Below are 15,966 nucleotides of genomic sequence, written 5' to 3'. Positions count from 1 at the left end.
GTTTCAGGTACTTAGTCTTCATTAAAATTATATGTAATTTGATCTTGAGATCGGTCTTTTGATTTGGTTTTAAAGTTGATCAACGTTAAAGCTTCTAGATTAGGGCAGTTTTCCCTAATTATATTTAAACTCTCTTCAGTCTTGCAGTAAGTGGCCACTACCGTTGAGCCTAGCTTGGCAGTCCATCTAGTGAAAGATTCGTACATGGATAGCCGTAGTTTCCAACTAAAGGCGTTTGAAGGGCTGTTATCATCTCTCCTGCCCAAGAAACCAAAACGGATGCCTTGTAAGTACAGCAGCACCACTCGCTGCAGTCGCTGCCACCGGCGGCTCACGCGCTCGCTTCGTATAATGTCATGGTAACCCAGTATAGTCCAATCGTTATTTGTTTCCTTCCAACATTTCGCGTTATTTCTCCAATTTTCTCTGGTGAAACTGGTAAACAAAACGACTAACAACAAGAACTGTTAACTTTTGTTTTAAGTTCAACGTTCAACTGTCACATGATGATTATCCTCAGTGGTGCGGCGAAAATCTAATCCCGAACATGCCTATTGGAGTGACAGAGACGGAGATTGCAATAATCGGACTTCGCCCCCATGAACTGACATTTATTTTGACATTTCAATTTCACTTTTCTCAGCAGAGTAACTTGTAGTTTTGCTTCGGGTTTTTGTTGATTTATGATTGATTTCTTATTTTCGTAATAATGTAATTAGTAATTATACTGATTTTATGCAGTTTTAAATTAGTACAATGTATTCATATAGGTAATAAACACCCTAACGAAAATATATACTTAAAACCCGTAACAAATATGAGCGTTCTAGTTATAGAGGATGGATCTGTCTGGCGATTGCAAGATTTTTAAAGAAGAATTGAGTTTGGAGAATATGGAAAACATGTGCCGAGTATGTTTATTAACAGATAGTAGACAAATGGAGCCATTACTGCCTCAGGAAGGCGAAGGTCTTGCAGAAATGTATGCTACACTAACATCTATTGATGTGAGTTGATTTTTTATCTAAATCTTTTTGATCAGTGCCGTTTAACTATAGTTTCAACTCTAAATGCTCTTTTCTAATTTAACTACATTTCATTTTTAAATTCTGATTTAAATTTTATGCAAAATACTGTTGTTTTAGTATTGTTTCTAAATTGAAAAATATGAATAAATATTTTCAATTGTCAATATTAAAATAGATGTCTCAAGATCACTTCCCCTCGCAAGTCTGTGGATCATGCCGAGCAGAGATTGAGCACTGCTATGGGTTCCGGGCTAAATGCATCAAATCCAACGACTTCATAAAATCCTTTTTTAAAGAAGGAGCTGGAATGAAAAAAGAAATTAACAGTGGAAAAGGGTAATCTTTACTTTATTTTCTTTTTCAAAGTGTTAGTAATATGTATATTTAATTTAAATGTTAACAAATTGCCGTACCAAAAGTGTTATTAATTTTATTTTCAGGGAGTCTTCACAATATATCAGTGTAATTGTAACCAAAGCTAAAGTGAAAGAAGAGGATGATGAAAGTAAGTTGCCAAATATATATAGTCCTCCATGTATCATCCAATAATGGCAATCTTAACAATTTTTCTGGTGACCATGTATATGGCTGGCAAAACCGAACTTTGTTTTAACTGTTTGGCCACACTGTGCAAAATACAGCGGCTCTTGTTGCAGGAAGTAGTCAGTAGGATCCACTTAATTAATCTTGCATTCAAATGGGAAACTAAGATACTCACCTCAAACAAGATGGGAGGATGAACTCAAACTCACAGCGGACGGGAAGAGTGGCCCACGATAGACTCCAATGGAAAGAGCTGGAGGAGGCCTTTGCCAAGCGGCACACTGAGTTAAGAGACATACTAACTAGAAAAAATAAAAAGAGACATAACTCAGAATAAAAGAGCTTAATAGGTAGATAGATAGAAGACCCCTCACATTGTAGTCTGCAGAGCCCTCTGCTAATTGGAGGTAGTTTTGCCAACAGGAACCAACTCACACTAAATCTGTATTTCAATTTTGTGTTTGCAAAGCCATGTCCAATTTTCAACCATGCAAATATCGATATTTGAATGCATAGCCTTGGGAAACAGCCTCACCATTCTACCAATTTAAATACCACAATCTGCAATTTCTGCAATTTTTTTATTTGGTCATCAACTAATGTGATTTGTTACTCAGTTACAGACATACAGTATTTAGAAGAAGACCTGATCAATGACGATGAGCAGTTCAAGGAAGAGATGGACAGCAAGTAAGTTCACAGGCTGATTTGGACCATGATCATATTAACTTTACTACTACTCATATTAATTCCTGTTTTTATATCCTAGATTCAAGTTGACAGTATGATTACCCCTATTTGTTACATCATTATGTCATACTAGTGGCTTTGAGCTGTAGACTAGAGATTCAACGAATAGTGGCTTGGCCGAATAGGCGGGTCCACACAGAGCTAGCATACGCGCGAGGCAATTTCCTCACGCATAAACGTGCCTCGACCGTGGCGCACGCGCATTTTCCTCGCCTGAGCGCCCCACCTCGGTTGAGGCACGTCTACACTAGCCGGTTTGTGCGTGAGGAAATTGCCTCTCGCGTATGGTCGCTTTGTGTGGACCCGCCTAATACCGAATATCCAGCGGAATCATCGGCCTAATATTCGGTTAGAAGTTGTACCTAAAATGAAGTAAATTCGAACGCGCGTTTCTCGCTGTAGGCAGTCTTTGATAGAAATTGCGCTTATTCTGCACGCAGTGCGTATTGAATTGCGGACATTGCGGTGCGTTCGTTTTCGTCGTGCGTATAAAAAAAATATTTTGTATTATTTTTCTTATGGTTTTGTACTACCTATAAATATAAAGGTAGTCTGAAAGATTATACTGATTTGAATAATTGATTACTTGTAGTTTTTTACTTTTTTTACCGCTCGTTTACCGTTATCTACGTGTCAACGTACTTTTCGGTATTCGGCCGAATACTATGCCACTATTCGGTATTCGGCCGAATAGTGAAGCTGTGGCCGAATAGGCCGGAGACCGAATAGAGGCCGAATATTCGTTGCACATCTACTGTAGACCACGCAATAAGCTTCATAACCTCAAAATTATGAAAATTAAAAAAATACTTTGTTGAGTCAGTATAAAACCAAACTCGCAATGGTCTTTATTGCCATAGCACTGGACTTTAATTCCGCTATGCCTAATTCCACCGTTTCGAACACTTTCCAAAAGACGAAACAACAGAAAAATTACTATCTAACTACTGAACCTGCTCACAAATTTTAACGAGAATCAGTTGAGAAAAAATGCGACCTGCAGAGGAGAGCATCCTGGCATATGAAAGCATTTTTGCCCAAACTGAAACGGAAACCTTTGCTAAGACTCGGTCAATTAGAATAAAATAAATATTATAGCACATTATTACACAAACTGACTAAGGAAAACACTAAATTGCATGTGTTGTTGGTATACCTCCTAAATAGTCAAATTAATATTATCACTACTCCACTACCTAAAGGTTGTCTGGTAGAGATCGCTCTTTAGAGATAAGACCGCCAGTTGCCACCTCTGGCTTCATGTGTGTCTCTCTGTAACTGTTATAAAGAGGATTTGTATTGTAATGTATACTTAGACAACGATACATACTATACTATAAATATGTATAGACAGTGCCGGATTAAGAAATTTTGATGCCCTAAGCATTTCTAGATCTTGGTGCCCCCTCTGCCTAGGCTCATCCAGATTACATTGACAACATTGATTTTTTTTGGTAAACTAAGTGACGTTCATGGTCGCATTACTGCTGCAATTTGTATTTTCAATCCATTACTTATTTTATCAAGGAAATTGATAGTGCTGCAGCAGTAACGTTGCAACAGTAATGCTGGTGCAGTCGCCATCCTAATGTCACTTTTATCAAAGCAGGCGTGAACTAAATGATTGAAATTACCTATATCTATGATTGTGTACTTGCCTTTCCGGCTAACTATGTGATTAAAACCTGCTTTAATCACTTCAAAAAAGACCTAAAGGCGGAGTTGCGAGAGAGTTGGATTTTGTGACTGAAAAAATACCCAGTGTAAGCGAGGACTAAGGTCGAGCTTCACACAGGGATGAAAAGAGAGCTTTTCTGAGAAGCGCATTCATGTGAGGCCAAAGGTCAAGCTTCAGCAGGGCCGAGCTCTGGCAAGAATCTATGGCCAAGTGTCTTACAAAACTAAGTCGAAAGATGAGCTCTTCATAAGGCTGAAAGCGCGGTTCGATCGGCGCTTTTACTTATGAGGCTAAAGGCCGCGCTTCAAGAAAGCAGAACTTGGAATTGACAAATTGTGTGAATGAAGCCGAATGCTGAGGTCCTCATAAGGTCAGACGCCCGGAGAGTCTGATGGCGGCGCGCTAGAAAAAAAAACCAATGGCGAATTGTAAACAAGGCATAATGCCCAGCCGCGAGAGACGAAAGCCTGGATTTGGACACATAGCCAAAATGTGAGGCGTAAGGCTAACTTTTGCATAAAGTAAAAAGCCGGGTATGAATAAGACCTAACGAAATCGAACCAATGTGATCATGGCTCTCCTGCTGCTCGGCATTTGGCCTCGCTCAAAAGGGCACTTGATTAGAGTTAGTTGCAGCCGATGAAATAGGCGTTTCGAACCGAAGATTTCCTTTGGCAGGATTGGCCCCTAGGAGTTAGGACCCAAGGGTTGATTTAGTTAAGAAGTGGAGCCACCAAGTTTTGTAGTGTACATTTTTAGAGGAGGGGGTGGGCTCTCAACTTTATCTTGATATCTACATCAGTTAAGCTACTAGGCTGTGTTTGGTATCGTTTTCGTATAAATCGGGAATGCCGAACTCATTTACGAGTATGGTATCACATTGACACCATTCCGAAGTGGAAACATGTAAAATTTTCATTTTTTTTAAATATTCCTCTTCACGCTTCAACCGCTGAACCAATTTAGTTGAAATTTGGTATAGAGATAATTAGTTTAGTCCCAAGAAAGGACAGGATAGTTTTAATCTAATAAATCATCGCTAAGGATGTGTAAAGGAGGGTGGAATTAATAACCGTTGCACCTACCTATTTGAATGAAATTTGGTATGATCTACATTTAGATTATGTCGAAAATGATACCAAACGTAACTTAGAACCTAAACTTAAACAGTTATTGACCTCCGACTGACCGACTTCGCCGAAGCTGAAATAAACCTGAATCTAAAATCTGGGTGGCATCACTTTTTAATTACATCTTAGGAAAACAAAGATTAATTCTGCTAAAGGAAACCTTTGGTTCAAATAAAACCGTATGTTTTTGGTTTTCGACCTTCGTGGGGCCCCGAACCTGGACTTTAGCCTTTGATTCCGTCATCAGTTTTTTTATAATAAAACTTTGACAATTAGTTCGCACGATCGCGGCTCTGCAGCTTGGCCGTGTGCAATACGTCGCAAACCAATCTGGTGTGCAAGAGCTCGGGCAGCATGAGTGGCGAATTCCGATCCTCGAAAATCTGTTAAGACATCGGTGCGAAGCCGAAGGCCGAGTTGCATGAGAGCGAAATTCGGACACAACATAATTATAAATTAAGACAAAAGTAGATCTACTATTAAATTCGACACTCCGAGAAGGCTGAAGAACAAGCTCCACGTAGGGTTGAAGACAAGTAGCTTTCTAAAACTGAGCTCTATGTAAGGCCCTTTGGCCTAAAGGCTGCCAGATTTGCAGAATGCTGGAAATCAAAAATCAACCACGAACCAATGGGTAAAGTATGAGGAAAAAAACAGCATATTGCAAGCCTGACGGAATGGGCCTCCTCGTAGGGGCAAAGGCCTGCGTTGGAGACTACCCGTTTTTTTTGCCAACGATTTTGGTGCCCCCCTAGACGTGGTGCCCTAAGCAAGTGCTTATTTTGCTTAATGGTTAATCCGGCACTGTGTATAGATAAATACCCATGATGCAGGAACAAACATCCATGCTCATTACAAAAATAAGTATCCATGCCAGGATTTAAACTCAGGACCAAAGGCTACATAGGCAGGGTCATTACCGCCTAGGTCAGACAGGTTGTAATGGTGTGAAAGCTGGATGATTTTAATACCATCAAATTCGCTTAAAACTGTTACATTGTATTTGGGATATAAATATATTCCAGATATAGTTCGTGTCATCCACGATGACGGGAAATTTTGTCAAATCTAACCTTTAACAACATGACATTACGAGTTAAGGCACGCGTCTTCGTGAATGACACGATCTATATTAAAATATTAGTTGTATTACTACGTTATCGTTTAGAGTGCTGTTTGGACTGCCGCGTTACAGTAGCGCGTCAACGTTTGCTGAGGCGCACACTGATAGTTTCGACGCAATAGATAGTTAGTTAGTTAGTGTTGGCGCAGCGCTGGGACTCGCCGTTGTTCGCGCGCAGAGTGCGGCTGCACGTACCGCCGCTGCCGACCACGCCGCTTTTAATTAAAAATAAAATAAAAATAATGTTTATTGCACAAAATTAGTTTTTATTTTTGTTATTGTCGCTAACATAGATTTATAAATTGTGTGTGCTATGTAATGTCACTAATAATATGGATTAAATTATTTGAAATATAACAATATAGAAATGAATTGCCCCAATTTATTTGAACGATCAGTAATTTTATTACAAAATTGAAACAAAAGCAAGACGGTCTTGTAATTTATTAAATGAATATTTTTTATTTTTTAGGAGCATCTTGGAAAACATGAAAGCAGGTTTGTGTCAGAAACATCTTAACAATGACTATTGTTTTTTTATTTGGCCGGAACTCTTTTATTTTATTTAAAAGATTTGTTTTTCAGGCAAGAAGAATCATAGAAAATTAGTATCTGTTACAAATAATAAGGATCGGAATTATTATTGCGCATCATGCAATAAGGTAACATATCCTATCCGCATGTTTTATTCGCTGTTACTATTAAAATGACTGCTTGATAAGCTGCCATATTAAAATCTTGTCAGTCTTTACGTTAATATTTGACTGCAATTCTCCATTGGTGAAGTTTTGAAAGTCTCCAGTACCCCTAGTGTAAGTTTTATCGACATCATAACGTGACGAACGCGTTTGCGTTAAGTCTCATTTTGTATAGGATTTTGAGTTTCCGAAACGTCCCGCTTGGCGCGCTCTTTCTAAATCCAATACAAAATGAGACTAAACGCAAACGCGTACGTCACGTTTCAAAATCGAATTTATTTACACTAGGGGTACTGTTTACTGTTTGCAAAATTTTTCAACAGTTTTTGTTAAGTTTAAGTAAACTAAGATGTTTAAGATTCTTGTACTGTGATTTATTCTACAGAAATTTAAAAAGATGAAAGCTCTCCGAATCCACATGAAAAAGCATGAAAAAGAGGTTGAGGCCAACGCGTGCGGGCAGTGTAAGGAGGCGTTCACATCGGCACACGACTTGCAGCTGCATAGTGCTGTGCACCTTAAGGGGCCCGTGTGGACGTGCCCTAACACTGACTGCCAGAAAAAGTACAACAGTGAGTACATGTTTAAAGTGAGACAACATAATGCTAAGACACGTACAGTCACTAGTGCAAAATAATAAGTCAATTAGTTGCTATTTTGAAAGGTGTAGTAGATGGCTCAGTATGGCGCCCAAAGAGTGGTTAAATTGTGATTGAATTTAAAAAAAAACTACTTACTAGATCTCGTTCAAACCAATTTTCGGTGGAAGTTTGCATGGTAATGTATATCATATATTTTTTTTAGATTTTTCATTCTGTTATTTTAGAAGTTACAGGGGGGGGGGGGGGACACATTTTACCACTTTGGAAGTGTCTCTCGCGCAAACTATTCAGTTTAGAAAAAAAAAATATAAGAAACCTCAATATCATTTTTGAAGACCCATTCATAGATACCCCACACGTATGGGTTTGAAGAAAAAAATTCTTTTGAGTTTCAGTTCTAAGTATGGGGAACCCCCAAAATTTATTGTTTTTTTTTTTCTATTTTTGTGTAAAAATCTTAATGCGGTTCCTAGAATACATCTAATTACCAACTTTGAACAGTATAGTTCTTATAGTTTCGGAAAAAAGTGGCTGTGACATAATCGGACAGACAGACGGACATGACGAATCTATAAGGGTTCCGTTTTTTTGCCATTTGCCTACGGAACCCTAAAACATTCACTCACACTCCACTTGCGTTCTGACTTTGTTGACTGTCTGACTTTCAGTTGTCGGACGTCAGACCGTCAACGTCTCCAGCATGTCCTGAGGATGCCTCGTAAGCGAAACACGTGTCGAGTTTTGAACTTTTGGTGGTGGGTTTGCGTATTTATTTTTGCGGTGGGAGGGTGGGAACATTAATTGCATGTAAACATACGCAAGTATAACGGGTTAGCACTGATTGACTAGCACCTTATCTTTTTGCGGATTAGCTAAGTAATATATTTGTTTTGATTTGATGAATAAATTATATTGTGAAAATTTCAAGATCCACCTTCAGCAGGTTAGGCTATACGTTGTCTGTAAAAACCTTTGTAACAGTAACAGATATATTAATTTGTACCTAAAGTAACAGAATTGTTTTATATGTAAACAGAAGTATTTTATATAAATCAATGAATATTTAAGTGATTATGTTATGTATGACCATGGTGTGAGGGGTGAATCTGTAAGTCATGTTAAAAATATATTCCTATGGGGCCAAATATCGAAAAAAAAGATGTTCCGTAAAAAACATCGGCATAAAATATTCTGAAACGTCTGAAACAGTTTTGTTTTTCGCTACTTCGGGTGAGCGCTGGTGTCCTAGCGGCAAGAGCGTGCGACTTGCAATCCGGAGGTCGCGGGTTCAAACTCCAGCTTGTACGAATGAGTCTTTCGGAACTTTTGTACCTACGAAATATCATTTGATATTTACCAGTCGCTTTTCGGTGAAGAAAAACATCGTGAGGAAACCGGACTAATCCCAACAAGGCCTAGTTTACCCTCTGGGTTGGAAGGTCAGATGGCAGACGCTTTCGTAAAAACTAGTGCCTACGCCAAATCTTGGGATTAGTTGTCAAGCGGACCCCAGGCTCCCATGAGCCGTGGTAAAATGCCGGGACAATGCAAGGAAGAAGAAGAAGGTAGCAAAAGTGGTTCAGTATGACCTATTTATTAACTCTCTATAGATATGATTTTAGTCAATAAAAGTTGCGTTTGCGCAGATCGCACAGTGTTCCGTCGCCACGTGCGCCGCCACATGCTCGGCAAGCGGCACTGCTGCGAGCGCTGCGGCAAAGGCTTCGCCGAGCGCCACGCCTTAAGGCGGCACTCGCGGGTGCACTCCGGAGTACCCGCGCCAAGGGACCACGCCTGCCATCTGTGCGAAAAGCGGTGAGCCTCTTGTTAGCAACTGCGGCAAAGGTTTCGCCGAGAGCTACGCCTTGAGACAACACTCCAGCGTCCACTCCGGGCAACCGGGACCACGCCTGCCACATGTGCGATAAGCGGTCAGATTTATGACACCCCTATAGTTTCAACGTCCGTAGTCAATAGTAACCGTTGTGCACCAAAAAATACTATTCCAAATAGTACTGTATTTCATTGAACGACACCAACTTACGGCGTATGTAGTGCAAAATATATTTGCACTACATACGTCGGGCACACCTTGTTCCTAAAAGCAAGCCTCCTCAATTCGATAAGCAGGAGTTTCGTGAACAAAATAGTGTTCCTCTACATCGATGTTAATGTATTTATGATTTTTCCCTTTCTAGGTTCACAGACGGCAGTCTACTCGCGGCGCATATAGCGCGTCACACTGGGGAGTTGCCCTGCGCTTGCCCCGTGTGTAACAAACGTTTTCCCTCCGCGCGGCTGCTCGCCTCGCACGCGCTGGTCCACTCCGACCTCAAGCCGCACGCCTGCCACTTCTGCGACCGACAGTGAGTGACTCATTCTCTTCTTAAGATGCGCTGTGTTGATGGTAACTATTCTCAATGGTGTGCTTTAGTAGTAATAAATTAATAGTTTAAAAAACACTAGAAAAACACGCTTTTTAACCTTGAAACCTGATCGTGTTCAAAGTCCATTACGTGACCTTTTTTACAAGTGCAAACACGACTATGATACGATATTCCATCATGAAATTGGAATGCCAGTGCCTATCTTCCGGCTTCATTATCAGACCTTGAAACCTAATCGTGGTCAAAGTTCATTACAAGATTTATCTAACAAATCCAAACACAGCTATGATACTATGTTCCATCATGAAGTTCCAGTTCATATCTTCCGGCTCCACCATTATATCAGTTCGACAGTACCATATTATTGTATTGTCATGAGAACTACATACAGCTGCCAATTTTCATGACGCTACGATCCTTGGAAGATGGTTAATATATAATTAGTTACCTGAGATTCCATTACATAGTTCCATACAGGTCGACCTAATAAAAGCGTGTTAATAATAGTCGTTTAACACATCTTGTTTACCGCTATTAAAATTGTTTTAATATTGTGCAGATTTCGGCACGAGTCTACGCTACGCACTCACCTCCGCACCCACACGGGGGAGAAACCTTACGTGTGCTCCGTCTGCGGGAAGACTTTTATACAGAACTCCAATCTCACGCTTCACATGCGTACGCATACTGGTAAGGCGTTCTAACAATATTTATTTTATATTAAACGTTTGCTCTAAATACCTGATGAAATTGATAATTAATATATCTCTTTCTTACCAAAATTTTCTTTAAATCCTATGTCTGAAAGTATTTTTAATTCTTCCTATTTCATAATACCCCTGCATTATTGCAGGCGAGCGACCTTATTCGTGTTCTGTGTGTTCGCGTCGCTTCACTTCAGGCTCTTCGCTAAAGACACACGCTCGTACGCACACCGGTGAGAAACCATATAGCTGCGAACTTTGCGGAAAAAGGTCAGTATCGTTTCAGTATAGTGTTGGAAAGGATTGTCTGATACACTACATTGCACTGCAATGTGTCTATCTACAATGGTTTACATCGGACTTGTTTTAAATACACACACACACTAGTGAGAAACCCTACAGCTGCGAACTATTAGAAAATTACTGACTGCATTGCATTCTACACTACATTGCATCGCATTGCACTGTGGTACTGTGTTTGTGACACATAACTTCCGGCTCGATACAAAAGAACCAAACACGCACAGATAATGGTGAGATACCCTACAGTTGCAAGTCGTATCGGTCTAGCGAGTGTTGAGTGGAAAAAATATTGACTGTGCATCGTGCTAGACTCCATCGCAATGTATTTGCGAGGCTTAATGTCTCCCACGTTTCTAAAGAGCTAAGCGTACACACCGGTGAGAAACCATACAGCTGCGAGCTGTGCGGTGAAGATCAGTCTTCGCTTAAGTGTTGTTTGACAACAGTAATGATTGCTACACTACGTTGCGCTGTAATGTACTGTGTTCCCGACGCCTCACGCCTGTATCGTTTTTAAAGACCTAAGCATGTAGAATCAGCATCAATCGTACCGGACGAAACAACGCCCCATAAGTATCTGCCATCCTGGAATAGTTTTCCAAATAAAGAAATATGTTTACAGTTCGCGTTCACAAGTATCTGTCACTATCTAATTCTACTTATAGAGACATGTCCTTTTTTTGTTAAGCTATTAGAGAATAGTAGATACTTTTGTCGCGGAATCTGATGCGCTACTTTCGATGTTGACTGTACACACATCAGTGAGAAAACCTACAGCTGTAAGCTATGTAGCAAAAGTCGGTATTTACCCAGAGCATGCAAGACTGGCATATCATGTTGTTAGTTCACATCGTTTTACTTAGGATCCATAGAAAATTCAAACCGTGTAGACATAACCGTTGGAAATCCTACAAATGCGAGTTGGGCAAGATCATCTATAATCAGAACTGTAAATCGACCAAGAATAATCTGAAATTGCGTTTTAACAAAAACCTATTAGACCGTATAGACTTTTCGACAGAGAATCCTTCAAGAACCTTGCTTGTTAAAGGATATTTAAGTGATCTGCTAGCTGGCTGTGGTGCACTCATTCTAAACAGGGGCTTCATTAGGTACAAAGTGGATGTTTGGAAATAATGCTGTTAAAAAATGCTTTTCACTTCTCATACTTGTAAAATTGACATTTAAGTCACGTGTAAGTAACATAATTTTTTTTATTATGGTCTATAGCATAAAGAAAAATCATCTTTTACGACCCTTTTTAACTTAGCTATACGCCTGCGCGCCCCTACCCGCCGGACCGCCCCGAGTACGGTTTCCTTTAGTCTTGACAAAATACGGCAAATTAACCTAAAACATTATTATTTTTGAAAAATTCCTCGCAAAAAAGTAGTGTCAGGCATAAATGTCCATTTTTATCTTTGACTATATTGGTTATAAATTGCCTCGAAAAAAAAATGGATTGCTTTATGCCTCTGTACTAATTTGTGTGCAGGTTCGCGCGGCTCAACGTGCGTGCGCATTTGCGGCTGCACGCGGGCGAGCGCCCGTTCGCGTGCTCGGCGTGCCCCAAGACCTTCGTCAGCGCGGCGCGCCTGCGCGACCACACGCGGATACACACAGGTACAGTATACTAGTGGGTGTAGCGGCCGGTCGGCTCGGCGTGCCCCAAGACCGTCAGCGCGGCGCGCCTGCGCGACCACACGCGGATACACACAGGTACAGTATACTAGTGGGTGTAGCGGCCGGTCGGCTCGGCGTGCCCCAAGACCTTCGTCAGCGCGGCGCGCCTGCGCGACCACACGCGGATACACACAGGTACAGTATACTAGTGGGTGTAGCGGCCGGTCGGCTCGGCGTGCCCCAAGACCGTCAGCGCGGCGCGCCTGCGCGACCACACGCGGATACACACAGGTACAGTATACTAGTGGGTGTAGCGGCCGGTCGGCTCGGCGTGCCCCAAGACCTTCGTCAGCGCGGCGCGCCTGCGCGACCACACGCGGATACACACAGGTACAGTATACTAGTGGGTGTAGCGGCCGGTCGGCTCGGCGTGCCCCAAGACCTTCGTCAGCGCGGCGCGCCTGCGCGACCACACGCGGATACACACAGGTACAGTATACTAGTGGGTGTAGCGGCCGGTCGGCTCGGCGTGCCCCAAGACCTTCGTCAGCGCGGCGCGCCTGCGCGACCACACGCGGATACACACAGGTACAGTATACTAGTGGGTGTAGCGGCCGGTCGGCTCGGCGTGCCCCAAGACCTTCGTCAGCGCGGCGCGCCTGCGCGACCACACGCGGATACACACAGGTACAGTATACTAGTGGGTGTAGCGGCCGGTCGGCTCGGCGTGCCCCAAGACCTTCGTCAGCGCGGCGCGCCTGCGCGACCACACGCGGATACACACAGGTACAGTATACTAGTGGGTGTAGCGGCCGGTCGGCTCGGCGTGCCCCAAGACCTTCGTCAGCGCGGCGCGCCTGCGCGACCACACGCGGATACACACAGGTACAGTATACTAGTGGGTGTAGCGGCCGGTCGGCTCGGCGTGCCCCAAGACCTTCGTCAGCGCGGCGCGCCTGCGCGACCACACGCGGATACACACAGGTACAGTATACTAGTGGGTGTAGCGGCCGGTCGGCTCGGCGTGCCCCAAGACCTTCGTCAGCGCGGCGCGCCTGCGCGACCACACGCGGATACACACAGGTACTATAACGGAGAGCCTTACGAATCCGGGCCCTCGCCAACTACCTTTATATACCATAAATAACTGCTTATGATGTCCCCTGACTGACGGGACAGAATAACAACAAGAAATAGTTGATCTACCCCCTTCATCAACCTCTTTGACGCCAATGACGGATATATGTTGATAGGAGTTGATATCTGATTGGTGCAGCACTAACCTCATGTCTTTGAATATCGATAAATGTCAGTCAATTACGTTCACAAAAAAAACCAACTGGATTAATCACGAGTATAATATTAGTTAGGGTTTCTTCCATTAGAGATCTAGGAGTATTATTGGATAGTGAACTGTCGTTCCGTTGTCACTATGAGCATATGGTGTCAAAATGTAATCGCATGCTTGGTTTTATCAAGCGAACTGCTAAACCTTTCAAAGGGCCAAATAGCCTAATTGTTCTATACTCCGCATTAGTACGAACTACGCTCGAATACTGCTCGTCGGTTTGGCAACCAATTTATAAGACACACTCTGATAGATTGGAATCGATACAGGCAAAGTTTTTACGATATCTTTCCAATAAAAAAAAAACACGCCGAACGCTTTATGAGTATTCAGATAAACTCTTAGCATATAATTTACAATCACTATCGTCCCGACGCGATGTCGTTGATATGGTTACACTTCATAAAATTGTGCATGGTGGTCTCGACAGTAACCTCATGGATTATGTTTCACTTAGAGCCAACAATAAGAGAACACGGAATCTAGAATTGTTTGCCTTGCCTATGGTTTCTAATAACAATGTATCCAATAATGCGCCTGTCTTTAGAATGTGTCGTGTATATAATAACTTAGATATTGATTTAGATATTTTGAATGTTTCTTTACCCGAGTTCAAAAATGTTTTGCTGTCCCAAAATTGTAAGTAAATATCTCATCGTACTAACAGTTTGTTATATTTTACTATAATCTTTACTGCCTTTAATAACAAGATTTTATAGTGAAAAATTGTATTTAGCTTAATAATTGTTCCGTGGTTGTGTTGTGTACAATTGTAATCGTGGTGTGGGTAGTGTATAAGATACTTATATATGGAATATTTTAAAATGTTGTTGCCTGCATTGTGTTATTGTACCTATCAAAATAAAATAAAATAAAAAAAATAAAAAAAAATATCCGCACCGTAGGTCCAACGCCGAAGACGGATTAATCCGTCACAGACCACAGAGCAACATAAGTAACACCCTACATGCTCATCAACTCTCTCAAACTAGATAGGATTATTAATTATATTTCCCGCAATTAACTTTGTCGGAATGTACGATAGTTGATATTAGACTGTGGCCGTACACGTCTGTGGACGTCTTTGGTAATCAAAGAGTTAAAACGACATAGTTCGTTGTTAATTTTAAATATGTATCACTGTCTAAATATTTAATTATTTCCTCCCCAGGCGAGCGGCCATACGAATGCGCAATGTGCCCACAAAAATACCCGACCAAATCCCACCTCGTAAAGCACCTAAAGACCCACGAAACGAAAAAGAAGCCCAATAACAAAGTACTCATAGTCCAACACATCGAAACGTACGAAAACTTCGAGAAAGATATCGGCGAACAAGTACCTTTAGAAGTGACGGGTGAATTGGTACTCCAGGAGAACGGGGACATCAAAACTGAGTTGTTGGTGGTAGATGAGCAGATCAGCGTGTACACACACGCGGATGGCTTTGTGAGCAGCGGGTTTGAGGAGCGCGTCGTGTTACATCCAAAGATACCTGACTTTTAACTATTTAATATATATTTATGTCTGACACGTGCTGTTTTATTAATATACTTTATAAAATTAATTAAATAAGCCCTTAATCCACATATTAATTACTTGTAAATATTAAGTTGTCTTATTATAAAAAGTCTCTTAATGTGGTGTAGCTGCCGGCATAGGCCTCTTCCAACTCTGTCTGTCCAGAGCAACTCTGGTTCAGCGGGGTCCTAGAGTAAACTGGATGTTATCTTCCCATCTAGTTATTTGTTGACCGGTTTTCCGCTTGCAGCCGAGTGGGTACCAGTGGGTCACTTGCTTGCTCCGTTTTTCTTTGTCTTTTGTTGGTCGATACGCTCGAGTTGTTCTTCGCCTTATTTCCTCGTTCCGTATTCTGTCCCTTAGTTTTGTACAAAGCATACTTCTCTCCATAGCTCGTTGGAATTTGACGATTTTGTCTATATGTTCTGCTGTTAATGACCAGGTTTCGCATCCCATCCATATGTCATGCATGGGAGGATGCACGTTTTGAACGTCTTTCTCTTTATATATGTATAATGTACTTAGTTT

General features: G+C 41.6%; 1 protein-coding gene across 2 annotated transcripts; it reads left to right on the top strand.

Moving 5' to 3' along the window:
- Positions 1-631: 631 nt before the first annotated feature.
- On the top strand, positions 632-15,448 carry LOC133515456 (zinc finger protein 501-like). Of its 2 annotated transcripts, none has more exons than XM_061848007.1 (13): positions 632-1,007; positions 1,204-1,364; positions 1,469-1,533; positions 2,189-2,261; positions 6,725-6,750; positions 6,838-6,914; positions 7,336-7,522; positions 9,199-9,367; positions 9,751-9,918; positions 10,499-10,629; positions 10,793-10,913; positions 12,442-12,569; positions 15,089-15,448. In XM_061848007.1, exons 1-13 carry the CDS (start codon positions 840-842, stop codon positions 15,421-15,423), a joined length of 1,809 nt encoding a protein of 602 aa, XP_061703991.1. In that variant the 5' UTR covers positions 632-839; the 3' UTR covers positions 15,424-15,448. The 2 variants fall into 2 exon arrangements, with proteins under 2 accessions (XP_061703991.1, XP_061703992.1); XM_061848008.1 differs by having other exon boundaries at positions 633-1,007; positions 1,232-1,364.
- The last annotated feature ends 518 nt before the right edge of the window (positions 15,449-15,966 follow it).

This window comes from Cydia pomonella, chromosome 2, assembly GCF_033807575.1.
Source record: "Cydia pomonella isolate Wapato2018A chromosome 2, ilCydPomo1, whole genome shotgun sequence".
NCBI classification, from domain to species: Eukaryota; Metazoa; Arthropoda; class Insecta; order Lepidoptera; family Tortricidae; genus Cydia; species Cydia pomonella.
Note: the sequence above shows the minus strand (reverse complement) of the source record. Positions and strands in the feature narration are given on the sequence as shown.